This window comes from Aquarana catesbeiana, linkage group LG06 (genome assembly GCF_042186555.1).
Source record: "Aquarana catesbeiana isolate 2022-GZ linkage group LG06, ASM4218655v1, whole genome shotgun sequence".
Classification (NCBI taxonomy): Eukaryota; Metazoa; Chordata; class Amphibia; order Anura; family Ranidae; genus Aquarana; species Aquarana catesbeiana.
In genome coordinates, this window is record NC_133329.1 from 34,440,279 (window position 1) to 34,460,830 (window position 20,552).

The window sequence follows — 20,552 nt, forward strand, 5'->3', positions numbered from 1 at the left end:
CCGCCTGCATACTGCTGTTCAGAGTATATAGGGCCTGGTGGCCCCACACCTTTCCTTATTTTAATTGGGTGCGGGGTTCCCCTTAATATCCATACAAGACCCAAAGGGCCTGGTAATGGACTGGGGGGTACCCATGCCGTTTGTCTCACTGATTTTCATCCATATTGCCAGGACCCGACATTACATTAAACCCGCAAGCAGTTTTAAATGAGATTTTTTCCTTTAAAAATGACATTTGGTGCAGGGACTGTTCTAAACACGAGAAACACGCGCCACTTTACAGGCATACTATAGACACCCCCCAGGTACGATATTTAAAGGAATATTTCACTTTTTTTTTTTACTTTAAGCATCATTAAAATCGCTGCTCCCGAAAAAACGTCCGTTTTTAAAAGTTTTTTTTGCATTGATACATGTCCCCTGGGGTAGGACCCGGGTCCCCAAACCCTTTTTCGGACAATACCATGCAAATTAGCCTTTAAAATGAGCACTTTTGATTTCGAACGTTCGAGTCCCATAGACATCAATGGGGTTCTAACGTTCGTGCGAATTTTCGGTCCGTTCGCAGGTTCTGGTGCGAACCGAACCGGGGGGTGTTCGGCTCATCCCTACTTAGAGTACATTTCATTGTAATCATCTCTGGAAGACATCTTCTCTTTTATATACTCATCACTGATCTGAATTATTGAAGCAGCAAGATCACTAACCTTATTAATATGTTCTTGCTTAAATATTAGGTTTCCTAAAACTGATTTAATGGAGTGACCAAAGTCCTTTTTATCATCTTTACAAAACCTGACACCTTTCTTTGCATATTGATGTAAAACTTTAACTCTAATTAATGCTCTATTTATCTCATGTCCTTTATTGCTCATGTCATTTTTAAGAAGGTGAAGAAGAGAAAGAAAAGCCTGGAGCAACAGCATGCAATGATGTATGCAAAGGGCGCACATGACAATGGTAGCAGTGTAAGGGTTAAAGTTAATTGGTGAGTTTAGAGCCGAGGGGGAGGGAGGATCAGGGGTGGGACTAGTTAAAAGGAGTTTCTGCGCTGGGAGGGACAACAGAAAGTTTAGGAAAGTTCTCAGGTAGGTGGTGTGGCTATCATGGCTGAATTAGAGGGGCTAATGGCCCAGTTGCGGGAGGAAGCAGCGGTTAGGGGAGCCGAGTGGCTGCAGGAGACTATCGCAGCCGCGCTACAGGGCTCAACTAGGCAGGCAAGTGTAGGAGAGAGAAGCGGCACTAGAGCGCGCCGCTCTCGGCCTCCTGAGCGGTTCTCGCCGGACCGCATGACGTCTGCGCAGCGGCACTCGGGTAGTCTGTCATCCAGACTCCCGGGGGGCCCTCCGGCAAAACGTGCTGCAGTGAGAGAGCGGGCCAGCGGGCGCGCGGCCCCGGCGGGACGAGAAGAGAGACGTGACTGGGATCCGGCCACAGCTAGGCCTCGGAGCGGGAGACGTACTGAGAGCGCAAGCCCCGCCCCCAGGATGACGGCGGGGAGCGCCGCCATTGCTTCAGCTGCACTGCCTGCAGGGATCCCCGGGCCTTCTAGTTCCACGGCAGGGGACAGGCAGAGAGGAGAAAGAAACAGGGCTGGACTAACAGCTACCGGAGCGGAGGCTAGCAGGGCTGAGGTAGCACACACCGGTCCTGGGAAGGCAAGCCGGAAGTCCACCGGAGGTTTCGCTGCGCGGAGGAGGGGAAGGATGGCGAGCAACGGGGCAGCCGCGGTACACATCCAGGGCGGGCCTCCATCGGCTTCAGAGGAAGAGCCAGGTCGGAGCGGAAGAGAGGAGGAATCCGGATCGGAGGAGGATGCGGCCCCCCTGCCCAGGAGGATGGGGCCAGAAGAGGGCAGACGGTCGGCTGATGGGTCAACACCTAGGCAGCCAGGTGAGCCACTACAGATCAATGCACTGTCTAGCTTAAATGATGCATCAGATGTTAGATCGGGGATTGTAGGTTTAGAAAACAGCATAGCGGGGTCTGGCATAGGTGCAGGAACACAGGGTTTCCTGGGGTTTTTAACGGGAATTAAGGAACTAGTGCAGAGGTTGGAGGCTGCAGAGAAGCCGGGGGAGGGCCCGAGAGCTGCATGGACACAGCAGACGGGGAAGGATTTAGGAAGGGCTGGAGGGGACCCGACAACAGCGGTTGCGGCTGTGGTCACGTCACCTGATCAGCAAGCTACGGGGAGTGGAGCTGCTCAGGGGAAGGAAAAAACAGCGCCGACAGGAGAGGCGGCGGCAAGGAAGGACATCATTAGGCTGGCGGACGCGGCTCGCTGTGAGGTGTATGTGTGCTACGAAGGGCCGTTAGGAGCGCACTTGAAACAGGAAGTGCGGGAGAAATTATGGAAGGGTGAGTATGTGGAAATATTTTCATTGCTGCCCTTGGAGAAGTTCAATCTTGATAGAGTCAAGCCGGATGACTCTAAAAAAGAAGATGAGGAAAAGAGAAGGTATAGGCTGATACCTAGGACATTCACGAATTGGTTACAAGCGTTCGCGATCATGGCAAGTGTGATAGGGGAGAAGCAGCCGGAACACTGTTCGGCGCTTTTCTGCTATCAGGATGCGATTGGGGAAGCGTATAGAGTATATGGAGGTTCGGCATGGTTGCGATACGATGAACAGTTTAGGCAAAGGAGAGCGGTTCGCCCAGAGCTACGGTGGGACCATAAGGACATCAGCCTATGGATGCGCTTGATGACGACGGCGAGGGCACAAAACCAGTTTTTTCAGGGGGGAGCCGGTGGACCGTTCACCCAGGGACATTCGGCTGGAAACAAGAAAGGGGTTTGTTGGCAGTATAACTCAGGATCCTGTAAGTTTGGCGGAACATGTAAGTATAAGCATGAGTGCTCAGGCTGCGGGGGAACACATCCATCATCCAGATGCTTTAAACAAGGAAAAGGCCGACAGGGAGAGGCTGGGAACAAAAGGGAGGACTCCGGTGATGGTGGAAAGGATGCGGCCGTTTCTCGGTAAGTATCCTGACAGAGAGGCAGCATCGTTATTGGAAGAGGGCTTTGCGCGGGGTTTTAGGATTCCATGTAGTTTATCAGTGACTCCCCCGGTGCCCAAGAATTTAAAGTCTGCCCTGCAACATCCTGAAGTGGTTTCGGAGAAACTGCAGAAGGAAGTGGCATTGGGGAGGATGGTTGGCCCTTTCCCAGTAATACCCATAGTTGATTTGGTGGTGTCCCCGCTGGGCGTGGTGCCCAAAAAGGAACCCAACAAATTCAGGCTCATTCACCACTTATCCTTCCCGAAAGGGGGATCCGTGAATGACGCAATAGATCAAGATGCATGCTCAGTGACGTACACGTCCTTTGATGCTGCGGTGCGGTGGGTGAGACACTATGGGAAAGGCGCCTTGATGGCTAAGGCAGACATAGAATCAGCGTTTCGTCTGTTGCCGGTTCACCCGGATAGTTTCCGGTTGCTCGGGTGCCACTGGAACGGCGGTTTTTATGTCGATCAATGCTTACCCATGGGTTGTTCAGTGTCGTGCGCGATATTTGAACAATTCAGTTCCTTCGTGGAATGGGTGGTAAGGGATGTATCCGGGGTGAATTCGATAATTCACTACTTGGATGACTTTCTATGCATAGGCCCGGCCTCTTCTAGAGTATGCGCGGTGTTGCTGGCTTCATTGCAGCATATAGCGGGCAGATTCGGCATTCCACTGGCGGCCGAAAAAACGGAGGGACCCTGCGCGGTCATCACGTTTTTGGGTATCGTGCTAGATTCGGATGCAATGGAATGCAGATTGCCTGCTGACAAATTGGAGGATTTGAAAAAAGAAGTGGCAGGGCTGATAGGAATTAAAAAGGTACAACTGCGTAGGTTGCAATCGGTGTTGGGCAAGCTGAACTTTGCTTGCCGCATACTTCCGATGGGGAGAGTGTTCAGTCGCCGGCTGGCAGCCAGCACGAGCGGGATAAAATCGCCTAAACATTTCGTGAGATTGAGGAAAACGCACAGGGAGGACCTGAAGGTATGGCATACCTTCCTGGAATCCTTTAATGGCAGGGCAATGTGGATGTCAGGACCAGTCAGTAACTTTGACTTGGAATTGTTCACCGACGCCGCAGGATCAACAGGTTTTGGTGCTTTTTTCCGGGGAAAATGGAGCGCGGGTCCGTGGCCACAAGCTTGGATAGAAGAGGGCTTCACGAAGAACTTGGTTCTACTGGAATTGTTTCCAGTAGTTCTGGCAGTGGAACTATGGGGTGCATCATTCAGGGATCTGAAAGTGCGCTTTCATGGGGATAACATGGGGGTGGTGCAAGTGATAAACAGGGTCACGGCGTCATCTCCGCCGGTGATCAGACTGCTGCAGCATTTAATCCTAAGATGTCTACAACTGAATGTTTTCATTCATGCTGTGCATTTGCCGGGGGTGGAAAACGTTATTGCTGATGCGCTGTCTCGCTTCCAGTGGGACAGGTTCCGGGAGTTGGCGCCGGACGCGGAGCAACAAGGGATACCTTGTCCAGACTGGCTGTGGGAGATTGCGCTGGCATCATAGAGGGATGGATTAAGCGGTCGGTAAGTGAGAATACATGGGCCTCATACAATAGGGTATGGCAGGAATGGATATCATTTGTACAAGCTTTGGGGGAGGATCCGGTAGGCCAAGGAGTAAGTTCTCTATTGCTGTATTATGTGGTCCAGAAATTGGACGAGGGCGTGTCCGTGTCAAGGATGAATACGCAGTTGGCCGGTTTGGCTTTCCTTTTCAAACTACAAGGGCAGCCCGACGTCACCAAGGAATTTTGGGTACGACAAGCGTTGAAGGGTTACAGGAGGGCGGTGGTTAAGCGTGATTCGAGGAGACCGGTAACTTTTGAGATATTGAGGGGTATTGTGGATAAGTTGGGGGTGGTTTGCTCATCTGAATACGAGGTCGTTTTGTTTAAGGTTGCTTTCGCGTTGGCATTTTTTGGAGCGTTTAGGATAGGGGAGCTAGTTAGTCCTTCCAAAAAAGTGCAAGGGGGAATTAGGTTACAGGAGGTGCAACTTGATGAGGAGGGGGTATCGATATTTTTGAGGAAGTCGAAGACGGATCAGGGGGGAAGAGGCAGGATGGTGCGAATTTATCCTATTCATGGTTCCCCCCAGTGCCCGGTGGGCACGGTCCGGGAATTCTTGAAGGTTAGGCCGGATTTTCAAGGCCCCTTACTAGTGCATCAAAAGGGTACTTGGTTGTCACGTTTCCAGTTTGTAGCTGTGTTTAAAAAATGTTTACAGGGGCTGGGGCTGGAGGAGAAGGATTTTTCATCCCACTCATTTAGGATTGGAGCCGCGACGGAAGCGGCCAGGCTGGGGTTGGATGTGGAGGTGATAAAAAGGATCGGACGGTGGGAATCGAACAGATTCCAATCTTATGTTAGGCCACAACTGGCAATAAAATTATAAGGGACAGGGTTGCTTTCTGTTGGTTTATGTGGGGCATACATTTAGTTATCTGATTAGGACAAGTATTATAGTTGGTATAGTCAATGTTGAGAATAGTGTTTTGTTTTCTTCTAATTTCAGGTGCAGCACCGAGAATGGTCTGGATTATGGGCCATTCTTATGTATGTTGGGGGGCTCGGAGGGGAGACGCTAGGCCTGAGGGTAGGCAACTAAGTTTTGACAGACGGGAAGTGTATATAAAGTGGTTTGGGATACCGGGGATGTTGTGGGGAAGGTTGGTTCAAGAGGTACAGCGATACGCAAACAGAGAGGGTCCTCCAGATGTCCTGGTGATACATGTTGGCGGGAACGATTTGGGCATTCGCTCAATGATAGACATCGTGCGGGATATCAAATTTGATATTTGGCGATTGATGAAGGAGTTCCCGCAGATGATCATTATTTGGTCGGACATGGTTGCCAGGATGTCTTGGAGAATGGCTAGGTCAGTGGAGGGGGTGAACAGAGCCAGGAAGAAGATCAACAGGGAAATCAGTAAGTTTGTGGTCAGTAATGGGGGGTTAGCTGTTCGGCATAATGAATTGGAATTCGAAACATGGCGGTATCTGAGACGTGATGGGGTGCACCTCAATGATGTGGGTACAGATTTGTGGGCGTTAGGCTTGCAAGATGCCATTCAGCGTGCTATTCGGGTGTGGAGGGGCACCCAAGAGTAAGGTGTTACTATTGGGATGCTGTGGCGGGCGTTGGTCTGGGCAAAGGAAGGAAGATGGCAAAAAGTAAGAGTGGGGATCCAGCGCTGATATGGGTCCGGAGGTTTTTTGGTTCCCGGTTAACGGAGGTTAGCCGGGAAGTGATAATGGGGCACTGCGGTCACGGCAGTCTCTGAGCCAGCTTGTCGGCTTGAGGCCTATTGGAGATTTTGGATTAGGGCTGCAGTGCTATAGTTGTTATCGCCATCAGTTTGTTTTTGCTAAGCGATTGCTCAGACCAACGCTCTTTTGGATAACAGGTTGTATAACAGATGTTTTTGGTTATTGTTTTTCTATGACAGAATTTATTATTTTATATTTTATATTTTTGATATGTTAAAATAAAGTAGGCTGCTACGGCCTTTTTTATTACTCCAAAAGCTGGTGTGGTCTTATTTATTTGGAGTAAGAGTATAAGGGTTGATATAGTTAATATACATCTGTTATCCAATAGTCAAGAAAAGCCTGGAGCAACAGCATGCAATGATGTATGCAAAGGGCGCACATGACAATGGTAGCAGTGTAAGGGTTAAAGTTAATTGGTGAGTTTAGAGCCGAGGGGGAGGGAGGATCAGGGGTGGGACTAGTTAAAAGGAGTTTCTGCGCTGGGAGGGACAACAGAAAGTTTAGGAAAGTTCCCGCCCACCCTCCCTAATAAATAAAAAAATGTTAGCGTAGAAGGGTATGGTGTTTTTCTTTTGTTCACAGGTGAAAAGGAGAAGATGTCGTGGCAGTGGCGGGCGTTGGTCTGGGCAAAGGAAGGAAGATGGCAAAAAGTAAGAGTGGGGATCCAGCGCTGATATGGGTCCGGAGGTTTTTTGGTTCCCGGTTAACGGAGGTTAGCCGGGAAGTGATAATGGGGCACTGCGGTCACGGCAGTCTCTGAGCCAGCTTGTCGGCTTGAGGCCTATTGGAGATTTTGGATTAGGGCTGCAGTGCTATAGTTGTTATCGCCATCAGTTTGTTTTTGCTAAGCGATTGCTCAGACCAACGCTCTTTTGGATAACAGGTTGTATAACAGATGTTTTTGGTTATTGTTTTTCTATGACAGAATTTATTATTTTATATTTTATATTTTTGATATGTTAAAATAAAGTAGGCTGCTACGGCCTTTTTTATTACTCCAAAAGCTGGTGTGGTCTTATTTATTTGGAGTAAGAGTATAAGGGTTGATATAGTTAATATACATCTGTTATCCAATAGTCATGATCCACATTACATCTCTTAAGTTCTTCCAACTGCAAATCTAATAACATCTTCTTCCACATCAACTCAAATTCTTCTTGAATTTCTTCTTCACTTACTTCCCTATTATTCTGTCTATATCTTTGCAGGAGATGTGTTATTTTATCTTCAATTAATGCCTGGGATTTCCTCTCGATGTCCTGGATTTGTATTTTCCCTTTCTGGATAGAGACAGCCTATGACACTTGCTAAGAGCGTTTCTTTCAAGAGCTTTTCTTTAAATACTTAATTTGAATTATTCTCTGTGTCATTCTATGAGATTAACATTTTTCTGAGTTTTCAAAATATTTTTCTAGTGATTCAGTCATCTTGTTTTCTTCCTCCAGAAGAATATTCTGCAGCTCATGTTTATTGATTTCATATGTTTCTCTGGACTGATTTCTATTTTCATTTTCTGCGCTGATCACCCAGTTGTGAATTATTTTACAGAAATCCCTTTACCACAAGGAATATTGTGAAGACAATTTTTTGTAGGCTTTGGCCACAAGGCCGTTTCTAAAACTAAAGATGAATTTCTCGTGTTTCACAGACCGCCACAAACTTTCTATCCAAGCAAACAAATACATTTGAGGCTTAAGCACATTTGAGCTGTAGCCAAGATTTACTGGAGCCATTGGTGGGTCTCCCTGCCACAAGCCGGGAATGTAGCGATTGTCCTTTTTAATATCGTACTTTATGACATCAGTGAAAGTTGAAAACTCATTTTTTTTCTCCATTTTGGCAGCCTCCTTTGTAATTTCATTCAACTGTTCCAGAAGTTTCTTTGTGTCTCACATTCTTATCAGGAGCTGATACATCACTGACATTTTGGTGTACAAACTGGCAGTTAGGCTTCTTCCCAATTTCTTTCATTGTAAGAAATGCATGGACCACAATTTGTAAAATATCCTTCATTTCTATTGTGTTTTCCATGGCCATATTGACTATGATGATATCACTCAGCTCAACCGCTAGTGTGGCCAGTTCATTGTCATGTTCATAGCTGCCCTCTGGAGAGGCCAACTCTGGAGCTTTCAGACCCTCATTGTCAATCACCAGGATGAAGTGACAACCCAGCTTTTCCTGAAAGTTCTCTTTTACCCTTAGAAGAGTCATGAAGGCTCCTCGTGTGAATCCTCCACTGGCCACTGGGAACTGCAGACCAAACATGGTGTTGAGAAGGGTGGATTTTCCTGTACTCTGCAATCCCAGCACAGTTATAACTCTCAATTTACATTGTCCCTTTGTTCTGATGTCCAACTCAGTCAAAACATCTGTTATCTATTGCAAGGTGATGTTGGAGGTATCTCCATCAATAAGCTCCAAAGGAAATCCATCTAACAGAAGATCGGGTGCTACTCCTGGAAGTTTAGAAAACTTTTTTGATGTCTCTCAATTTGTTTTTGATTTGTCATAGAACTTTCAGCTTCATAGAACTGATCCAGTTCACGTAGAAAGTGTTCTATCCCTAAAGAGCTATCTGAAAGTTTATGATCTAAGTCCTGAAGTTCTTTTCTATGTGCAGTGTTGGTACATTTCTCCTTATATGCACTTTGAAGTTTTGTCAGATTGTGTCTAGCAATTGCATCAAGCTGAAATTTCATCCACTTTAGAAAATGTTGTCTTTCTTTCTTAGACAAATCAGTAAGAGCATTTGTAAACATATGTATACCTTTTGCAGTTTGGTGTCTATATTGCTCTGAGCGCAGGTTATTGCATTTATTTTGCAGCTCAGCCTGATATGTTTCTGAATGTTTCTCTCCTTGATTTTACATTCTGCAAAGTTATTTTTCTATTTTGGACAACTGTTTCCAGAGATCTCCTCGCAATTTCATCACTTGATTTTTATACTGTGCTACATTCTGAATTTCTCAAATGATTTTACTGGCAAGGTGCTTTCTGGCATTCATTTGTATCTTCAACCACCACAACATTATGTTTATTAAAGAATTTAGGGAGATTTTTTTGGAGCATTTATTTAAAATATTTTGAAGTTTTGGTTGGATTTTTTTATGAAACTTGCATAATTCTCTGACTTGCTTTTCAAGACAACATGTTCCTTCTCACATCTTAATACTGGTAATAGACGCCGAAGAATACTTAATGTCTCTTTATATCTTTTTCTGGACTAGGAGTAAAATAACAGCAAAGTAAAATGTGGTGTCACACTGACTGCATGTTGATAACAGTTGGAATTCTGGCTCATTGATTGTCTCCTTAAATATGAACACAGCTGATGAGATTTCACTCAGAAATATGAACTGGTCCCAGTTGGTCTCTAGGGCTCCACGTAGGTTGGCCACTGCAAAGGGTACTGGAAAATATCAGATTTACTGCAGCAAAAATACCAGGACATTTCCACAAGTCCTTCAGATATTTTCCTCTCAAGTAATGAGAAGATGGGTAGGGGTAAGTGGCACTACCTATGCCGGGGTAACTGTTTAAAAATAATAATCTGTGCTAATGTGTACAGAGCGGTAAGAACCACTCATATAAATTTTTAAAGGTGTATATCAACATATTTATAATTAGTAAACCGTGCTGATGTATACAGAGCGGTGAAAACACTCATATATAACTTAAAGGTGTAACTAAACCATCCAAGTGTGAATGAGAAGCCCCCACCTGTTGTGTGGGGAGGAGTCTTAATAGTAGAAATCCCCCCAGCAGGTGGTATAAGGATAATATAGTGAACAGCCTGCAAATACCAATAACTAAAATAATATAAATAAATAAGTGCAAACAGTGTCCAACAAGTATCAAATATATCAGATGAATCCAAAGTCCATATTATACCACAGTCCCATCCATACTGCAAAGTGAACGAATATGGGATATAAATCTTAAAATCAAATTAACATGTGGTGCAAAACCAATAATTAAAGGCTGTAAAAATAAAGTTCCAGCATAAACAAAGTTCTTGTAATTGGTAACTTTCGTGAGGAAAATAGCTGGTATCCAGTGACTTAGCGGTGCTCCCCTTCAAGGATCCCCACTCACCAGCTCCTGAAAGCCCTGCAGGGGTAATAGGCATGTAGTACCAGGCAGTGGAATGGCGTCTTAGCATCCAGTGAAGCTGTCCCCAGGTGCCTCCGCTCCAGATATGATATGTCCGTCAGTAGTTTAAGCCATCCTCATGGGAAAGAAACAGAGCTCCCATAGTGTGATACGTTTTTAAAATTATTTTATTAAAAAACAGCCGATAGACAGCCAATAAAAACAATCTGGGCTCCCTATAGAAGAGGGGCCAGATAATCACACTAAGTACAGGAGATGGAGCTAAGTGCACTAAGTGCACGGAAGGAGCTTGTGGATAGAGAACCATCAGCTGAGCGGCGTGCGCCTCAGCTGCATTCCACGCTCGCTCATAGTTCCGTGTGTGACATAAGTGCGGAGCTACGCACTTACGTCACACACGGAACTCAGAGCGAGCGTGGAATGCAGCTGAGGCGCACGCCGCTCAGCTGATGGTTCTCTATCCACAAGCTCCCTCCGTGCACTATCTCCTGTACTTAGTGTGATTATCTGGCCCCTCTTCTATAGACTCCTCCGTGCAAAGTAAAAAGCTGAAAAGTGCAAAGTAAGCAAGAGGTTAATACATCATCCTTATATTAAATTGAATTAGTTTTAACATCTTTGAGGTTAGGGCTTGGGATAAGGTTTGGATTTATCCAGCCATGGATTCAAACTCAAGGGTCGGAATTCAATGGATCCTGGCAATTTTTTGTCCAAGAACACCATGGCATTTTAAAATCATAATTTACCATACATAAACCATGGTTAGCAGGCTTGGAGCAGCCAAAAATGTGGGGAATTTGATAAGCCAGCCCCCCTCACTATAAAAGAGGGGCTTATGGCAGCCATAGTGTCACTGTATTGAAGCTGTTGTAGGAAAAGGATAGGAAGAAAATAGAGGTCAGTTAGCAAACTGGGTTTTACTATTACTAATTTAAGTGGTGGGGTCATGTCAACACCCCTTCTTCATTTAAACAAATATATCTTACTAGGACTACTATCTGTATCAGAAACCAGTTTTATTGCTAGCTCTTGGACAATAACCCCCTTACAGCCATAACAGCCATGCTCTTTTGTGTGTTCCTATTTTTGGGGTATTTTGCTTTAATTTTAGTTTGTGGTTGCTTTGAGAGTGCAGTCCCATTCAGGACATGAAAAAGTAGGAAATGCCCCTGAAACTCATTGTCATGGCTAACTAACAATGCTAAGCTCACTCTTACGATGGCCGGTGTGTCTCGTCTTGGGTGTAAGCTTTTGATAGGTCATAGTGCTTCTCCCTTGGGCACCTCCCTCCCCATTAGACTCTTAAATGTCAGTATCACTATCCATCTGTAGCTTGATGAAGAAGGAGCGCGGCTGCCACGTCATTGCAGCCCGTACGCTCGTGAAACACGTCCCTTGCCAGTGACGTCAACTTTCCTTGCCTGCCATCCATCTGCGTTCCAGGCCTCACTTTGAGCCTCCTCTCCACCGCAGCCGGCTTTCACTATCTTGCGGTGTTCAGCTCACATGGCCACACACCCAGCAAGCAGGAAGAGCTTCTTTGACGGATCTGAGGCCTATCCCCATGATGGATGTACCCCCTATCTCACTATATGCTTATTGATGACTTCATAAAATGTGAGTTGTTTGTACATATGATCCTAATAAATTGTTTTTAACATCTACACCCAGAGGCGCCTCTCTCTTTGTGCTTTCTCTCAGATTTTTGGAACTTGGTTTCAGTTCCCCCCTGAAGGCAGCCCTAGATGTGGATCTCCACCATCATTCCTTCTCCCTTTGTTTTATTCATGTACTTTTATGGACTATGGACTGTTCCCTTTCTCCCTAACCATGTTTTAACCCACATACATTATAGTTTTTATATATACTATTTGCATGTTATGGTGTTTTTCGAATTTTTCCAGATTTGAGCCTTTACTTGTATATTGAAAAGATAGATTGGTGTTCATACTTTGTATGAACACACGATCAGGCTCTTCTCCCCTCAGAGAACCGGGATCTCTGTGTTTACACACAGAGATCCCGGTTCTCGCCATGTCACAAGCGATCGCGGGAGCCCGGTGGTCACCGCGACCGCCGGGCACTCGCATCGCTCCGGGGGCGAGCAGCGGACGTGCGCGCACCCCTAGTGGCCACAGGGCGAAGCGACGTAAGGTAACATTGTTTCACCCAGCCATGCCATTCTGCCTCAGTACAACTGCGGCGGCTGGTCGGCAAGTGGTTAAAGGTCTATTTATAAATGTTTTTACCCAAGATTTACACATTTCCCCAATTAAATCCAGTTGGAAAAATGTGACTGTTAGGTGAAAGTTGTGTAAATTTTGGGAAAAAATTATAACCAGACATTTAAGGTTTTCCTTGTAGGCAGTGGGTATAAATACACATGAAAATATTTGTATAGGCTTTAATTTTTTTATTTCTATGAAACCAAAAAGTTACATTCAAAATTAAAGGTGCCCTGTGACATATCAGTCATTACAAACTTGTTGCAACAGACCCAATCAATTACAATAATTACATTGTTAGTCAACAATCTCTCAATAATTCATTTAATTAATAAACATGACTCAATACTCAAGTTCATTAAAGTGGTTGTAAACCTTGTTCAGTGGTGTCACTAGAGGGGGCGGGGGGGGCCGCACCTGGGTGACATTCGGGTGACACCTGCCAGAGGGGTAACACCTGTCGTCAGGACCCCGTCAATGCCACTGCGCCAACGATCCGCATCTCTCACGCCGCCGGCTGTTTCATACACAGCTGAGCCGAGTGAAGCTGCCTCCCCCTCCTCTCTGTTTACATCTACACAGGAGGAGGGGCACTTCTGAACATGTCCGTGATATGAGGTATGCACCGCACACATTATGGGTCTGCAGTGAGGGGGTCTGCACTGAATTGGGGGATCTGCAATGAATTGGGGTCTGCACTGAGGGGTTCTGCCCTGAATTGGGGTCTGCACTGAATTTGGGTTTGCACTGAGGGGGTCTGCACTGAATTGGGGTCTGCACTGAGGGGTCTGCACTGAATTGGGGTCTACATGCCGGGGGTCTTCACTGAATTGGGGGGTCTGCACTGAGGGGGTCTGCACTGAATGGCTCTGCACTGAATTGAGGGTCTGCACTGAATTGGGTTCTGCACTGAATTGGGGTCTGCACTGAATGAGGGGTCTGCAATGAATTGGGGTCTGTACTAAAGGAGGTGTGCACTGAAGGGGGTCTATACTGAGGGAGGGGGGTCTGTACTTAGTGGAGAGGGGTCTGTACTGAGGGAGGGGGGTCTGTACTGAGGGAGGACTATAGTTGGTGGAGGGGGGGTGACACCATTTTTTTTTCACCAGACAACACCAGCCCTAGTGATGCCACTGACCTTGTTACACCACTTTTACCTACAGGCAAGGCTATAATAAGGCTTACCTGTAGGTACAGGAAATATCTCCTAAACCTGCACGGTTTAGGAGATATTTACCATATATGCTTGCGCCGGCGTCATTGATGCATGTGCACTGAAAAAAGGGAATGGTCGTGCCGTTTCTAAAGGGCCTGTGCCGTGACTGGTGGCTCCTGTGCGCATGCGTGAGAGTGACATCATGCGGCTCTGGCCAGTCACAGAGCCGGAGTCCATGGCCCCGGAAGGAAGAGGGGTTAAGATGGATGGCCAGCGGGGACAGCGGGGACATCACGGGTTTCCTTTGCAGGTAAGTGTAACATAATGGGCTAGTATGTGATGCATACTAGCCCATTATGCTTTTACTTTGCAGGGAAAAAAGAGGAAGTAAAACCCATCAGGGTTTACTTCCTTTTTAAAACAAAATTCCCAATACAAGTGGAAATAGAGGCTCTACATTAATCCATCCAGACTGGTACAGGAGTAGCCAGGAATGTAATACTTCCTATAATAGGGTAATATTTTATACACCTGACAGATTGCTGTGGAGTTTGCTGTGGTTTTACATTTTTTTACACAATGTGAGTGAAACTGTTGAAGTGGTTTCTTTAGTGTGATTTATTAAAAGAGTTTTACAGTATTACACTATTGGAAGTTTTTCTTGTCTTCACATGGAATGATCTTCCGGATGGATAAGATTTAAACCCTGCCAATAGAAATGGACATCTATGTCTTTTAGCCTCACACGCAAGTAGAGGCATGAGGAGTTGGTGAGTGGCTGTCCATAGGGAGAGTGGTCACTGAACACAGAGGTGTGGTGGAAGATTGCACTAGAAGAAATCACACTCCTATAAATAAGGAATTTGTGGATGCACCAGTTTTTTTACTTTAGCACTGATGTGGACACGTGTTGGCACACTTGTGTGATATTGAAGAGACTTTATTTACACAGTCATTCGTATAGAAGTGTGCGGGGATGCTCACGGACTTGATGGATTTATATATATACAACAGCATCTGAGAGATATTGACACCAAGTCACATTTATTGTTTATTTCGTGGTGTTTTGACACATTTTTTGGTGTGAACTTATCAATAGTATGTTTTCATTATAGCACTATTGCACGCATCATCATAATTTTTTATATTTTATTATTTCTTTGCAATATACACAGGGAGGCACTGATCATAAGGTGTGTGTTAGGTTTACTTTTCCACCTTAGAGGTGGTAGAGATGTATTGAGTGATAGCGCCACGATTTAATTTGTCACGTGGGGTCTTTACTCTGATCACACGCACTTATTTAAATCTAATTTACACTATTTGTTTACATTAAGTGGCAGCTGCAGGTAGGAACTTTTAACTAGGTGATTAAGATCATCATTGTTAACCATCTTTAGCGCAGTGGGGGTTGACCTAGTATAGGAGGGATTGTTTAACCTAGGATAACCGCATATTCATAATATTTTATAGGTAAAAGTGCAGAAAGAAATTTGTATAGCATTGATATTATTTTAAACGTGGCTTCACATGTGTTGTAGAGGCATGTAAATTCCTTGGCATATAAAGACGGCAAATCCAATAGAATCTCATTGAGATCTTTTTAGACTTTTTGCACAATATAACATTGCTAACTAGTGAGAAGTTGCTTAGCTGCACATATTTAGAAAATCATTGTCAAATGGTAATAAATCCTATATATATATATCCAGGTACAGTATATGCGTTATACACAGGTAATGTAGCATCCAGTATGAGCAATGGTCATTCTGTGTAATTACTAGCTCTCTGCATTCTAAATTCACTTATTGGGAAATATACATTATGTAAAAATACTGTGTACCCTCATTTGTCCCCAATGTAAAGCAGTTTGTAATAATCACTATAGGGAGGTCAATTCACATTATAGGCTTTTTTCAAACTTCTAAGTGCTTGCTCTTTGGTTATTTTCATCCAGGTATCCGGCAGCTTAGCTGGTAATGCTCCATACTTTTCTGCAAACTCTTTATTAAACTTTACAAAGATGAACTTCCAGTAATCTGAGGACTCAATGCTGGAGTCAGGCTGAATGGCCCAATCTGGGTAAAATGTACGATACTCTTTATAGGGATGACTTTTCCCTTCTGTGTCTGTATTTCTAAAAGTTAAGTTAGATACAACACGAGTAGAACAGATATCAGTGACCAGCTTCTCATCTTCCACAAAACAAAACTTCCCCAATCCTTGTGGTCTGTGAATGGAAGCTGAATGATTCTTATGGTCATACCCTGCAGCTTCACAGGGGACACCACAGAAAGGACACTGCTTGCCACATCCAATCGCCTTCCTGAACACTTCATGCAGAGGCTTCACTATGATCCTGGAAAAAATATACTGTATATCTATAAATCTAAGTTCTGATCGGATTTGTTGTTGTGTCTCTGGGAGGAAATTTCCAATTTCCGATGAGAACTGCATAACATCCCCCAAGTTAAAGAATGTGATGACTTTCATCTCTTTTTGTGAGATCACCAATTCTGTTTTTAATAACTCACAGAACTTCTCCAAAAAACCCGACACAGAGTTTTCCTTTAGGCATATTTTGTTTTTAAGAGCGGTTTTTATTTTCTTGTCAATTGATGAGAGAATATTCTCCTGCAAGGTTTCTAAAGCTGGTCCTCTGTCATATTTATTTATAATGTAAGTTAAAATCCATTTTTTTATAAAGCTCTCATATGAACTGATAAATTCAACATACTTTTGGAATGACATGTCTTCTAGAAGCTTCTCTAAAATCGTATACTGGAAAAAACTTTTGCTGCGGAATATGACATTTTCTCTTAAAATCTCATCCAAAAATTTTTGTCCAAGATGTTTGAAAACATAATCTATTATTGCTGGTTTCAGGCACAGCTCACAAAACTGGCTAGCTCTGCTTCGACTCTCATCTTTTTTGTGTAAAATCATGAGCAATATAGACAAGTACTGGGGCTTTAGCTTTTCCAAGCAACGTTTAGGGTCATTCTCATGGATAAACTTGTCATGTAACTTCTGGAAGGCTTTAGAGGCTTTTCCAAAAATGAAAAGTTTGATATCCAGCTCAAACTGTTTATTAAAGTTAAGCTTTTTCACATCTTTATCATTAAGTATATTATTGATCATGTATAGTAATTCCTTAGAGAACATTTCATTGTAATCATCTCTGGAAGACATCTTCTCTTTTATATACTCGTCACTGATCCGATTTATTGAAGCAGCAAGATCTCTAACCTTATTAGGTTCTTGCTTACATATTAGGTTGCTTAAAACTGATTTAATGTGCTTTTTATCCATGTGCTTTTTATCATCTACACAGAACCTGACACCTTTCTTTGCATACTGATGTAAAACCTTCACTCTAATTAATGCTCTATTTATCTCAGGTCCTTTATTGCTCATGTCATTTTTGAGAAGGTGGAGAAGAGAATGATCCACATCACATCCCTTAAGTTCTTCCAACTGCAAATCTAATAATGTCTTCTTCCACATCAACTCAAATTCTTTTCGAATTTCTTCTTCACTTACTTCACGATTATTCTGTCTATGTCTTTGCAGGAGATATGTTATTTTATCTTCAATGAATGCCTGGGATTTCCTCTCGATGTCCTGGATTTGTATTTTCCCTTTCTGGATAGACACAGCCTCATGACACTTGCTAAGAGCATTTCTTTTAAGTTCTTTTCTCAGGCTCTGTATACTTAATTTGAATTCTTCTCTGTGTCGTTCTATGAGATTAGCATTTTCTGAGTTTTCAAAATATTTTTCTAGTGATTCAGTCATCTTGTTTTCTTCCTCCAGAAGAATATTCTGCAGCTCATGTTTATTGATTTCATATGTTTCTCTGGATTGATTTCTAATGTCGATTTCTGTGCTGATCACCCAGTGGAGAATTTTTTTACAGAAATCCCATTCCCATAGGGAATACTGTACAGACAATTTATTGTAGGCTTTGGCCACCAGGCTGTTTCTAAAACTGAAGATGAATTTCTCGTGTTTCACAGATCGCCATAAACTTTCTATCCAAACAATAAAGTCAGGGATGCTGGATGGTTTGTTAATAGATCGCTCACAATCCAAACATTCAAACAAATACATTTTAAGCTCAAGCACATTTAAGCTGTAGCCATAATTTACTGGAGCCATTGGTGGGTCTCCCTGCCACAAGCCAGGAATGTACCGATTGTCCTTCTTAATATCGTAGTTGATCACATCAGTGAAAGCTGAAATCTCATTTTTTTTCTCCATTTTGGCAGCCTCTTTTGTCATTTCATTCAGTTGTTCCAGAAGTTTCTTTGTGTCTCTCATGTTGTTATCATGAGCCGATACATCACTGACATTTTGGTGTACGAACTGGCAGTTTGGTTTCTTCCCAATTTCTTTCATTCTAAGAAAAGCATGGACTACAATCTGTAAAATATCCTTCATTTCTGTTGTGTTTTCCATGGCCATGTTGACTATGGTGATATCACTCAGCCCAACCACAAATGTGGCCAGTTCATTGTCATGTTCATAGCTGCCCTCCAGTGAGGCCAACTCTGGAGCTTTCAGCCCCTCAGTGTCAATCACCAGGATGAAGTGACAGCCCAGCTTTTCCTGAAAGTTCTCTTTTACCCTTAGAAGAGTCATGAAGGCTCCTCGTGTGCATCTTCCACTGGCCACTGGGAACTGCAGACCAAATATGGTGTTGAGAAGGGTGGATTTTCCTGTACTCTGCACTCCCAGCACAGTTATCACTCTCAATCTACATTGCCCTCTTGTTCTGATGTCCAACTCAGTCAACACATCTGTTATCCATTGCAGGGGGATGTTGGAGGCATCTCCATCAATAAGCTCCAAAGGAAATCCATCTAACAGAAGATTGGCTGCTATTCCTGGAAGTTTAAAAAACTTATTTTGATGTCTCTCAATTTGTTTTCGTTTTGTCATAGAACTTTCAGCTTCATAGAACTGACCCAGTTCACGCAGAAAGTGTTCTATCCCTAAAGAGCAATCTGAAAGTTTCTGATCAAAGTCCTGAAGTTCTTTTCTATGTGCAGTGTTGGTACATTTCTCCTTATATGCACTTTGAAGTTCAGTGAGATCATGTCTAAAAATTCCATCAAGCTTAAATTTCATCCACTTTAGAAAATATTGTCTTTCTTTCTGAGACAAATCAGTAATTGCATCTATAAACATCTTTATACCTTTTGGAGTTTGATGTCTATATTGCTCTGAGCGTAGGTTATTGCATTTATTTACCAGATCAGCCTGATATTTTGCTGCATTCTCCTCTCCTTGATTTTTCATTCTGCAAAGTTCTTTTTCTATTTTGGACAACTGTTTCCAGAGATCTCCCTGCAATTTCATTGCTTGCTTTTTATACTGTGCTACATCATGAATTTCTTGAGTAATTTTATGGGCAAGGTCTCTTGCTTTTTGACATTCATTTGTATCTTGATCCACCACAACATTATGTTTACCAAAGACTTTAGGGAGATCTCCTAGTATTACATTTTTGGAGCATTTATTTAACATATTTTGATGTTTTGTTTGGATTTTTTTTATGAAACTTGCATCATTCTCTGACTTGCTTTTCAAGACAACCTGTTCCTTATCACTTCCTAACACTGGTAATAGACGCTGAAGAATGCATAGTGTCTCTTTCTCTATATCTTTCCCTGGACTAGGAGTAACAACAAAGTAAAATGTGGTGTCACACTGACTGCATTTTGATAACAGTTGGAATTCTCGCTCATTGATTGTCTCCATAAATATGAACACAGCTGATGAGATTTCACTCAGAAATGTGAACTGGTCCCAGTTGGTCTCTAGGGCTCCACGTAGGTTGGCCACTGCAAAGGCTTCCAGAAGAACATCAGATTTACTGGAGGGAAAATACCAGGATATTTCCACAAGTCCTTCAGATATTTTCCTCTCAAGGTTTTCTCCTTCCATATCATCATGTATGAAGAAGTTGTATTGGTGCTGGGCTGGATTAAGAATTTTATTCAGTGTTTTGGATTTGGACAGCTTGGATTTCCCCAATCTTACAAAAGAAATGACTGGCATAGAAATATTCACCACATTTTCCTCTCTGAACCCTTTGCTGTCAGCTAGTGACTGAGGTCTCCACTTTTTTACAATGTCTCTCATTGCCCACAGCATGAAGGTACAATGTGACCTGTCTCCAGCAGGGAGCAGCAGAGGCACAGCAAACTGACACATGGCCATTTTACTCACAATCTCCTGTTGCAGAATATTGTCTGAACAATGCAGAAGTACACAGATGACATCAATGGGGTGCATTTCTTTTTCAGCATTGGTGTCATATAGAGTGTTCCTTGCAGTAATGTCCAGAGCCATGATCTTCCTCAGAGTACACCAGGGTATATCTTCTATCCTCTGGGGTTTATTGTCTTTATTGTACTCTGCAGAGATTTCTAGAATATCCCCCAAAGTCAGCTTATTAGAAATATACTTCTCCATCTTCAACAGTACAAGGAGATTAGTAAAAGCCTCTGACTCTGTAAACAGAAATAAGCAACAGGTACAATTAATACATCATTGTTATATTAAATTGATTTAGTTTTAAAATCTTTGAGGTTAGGGCTTGGGATAAGGTTTGGATTTATCCAGCCATGGATTCCAACTCAAGGGTCAGAATTCAGGGATCCTGGCAATTTTTTTACCCAGTACACCATGGCACTTTAAAATCATAATTTACCATACATAAACCATGGTTAGCAGGCTTGGA

At 43.4% G+C, this 20,552-nt stretch overlaps 2 protein-coding genes across 2 annotated transcripts; one reads left to right on the forward strand and one right to left on the reverse strand.

The window, feature by feature from the left end:
• Positions 1 to 1,706: 1,706 nt before the first annotated feature.
• LOC141147354 (integrase/recombinase xerD homolog) lies at positions 1,707 to 5,426 on the forward strand. Its single transcript, XM_073634594.1, has 2 exons — positions 1,707 to 1,893; positions 4,447 to 5,426. Exons 1-2 carry the CDS (start codon positions 1,707 to 1,709, stop codon positions 5,424 to 5,426), a joined length of 1,167 nt encoding a protein of 388 aa, XP_073490695.1.
• A 10,220-nt stretch (positions 5,427 to 15,646) lies between these two features.
• LOC141147544 (up-regulator of cell proliferation-like) lies at positions 15,647 to 20,284 on the reverse strand. The gene has a single exon (XM_073634773.1). The coding sequence runs from the start codon at positions 20,282 to 20,284 to the stop codon at positions 15,695 to 15,697; it is 4,590 nt and encodes a 1,529-aa protein (XP_073490874.1). The 3' UTR covers positions 15,647 to 15,694.
• Between the last annotated feature and the right edge of the window lie 268 nt (positions 20,285 to 20,552).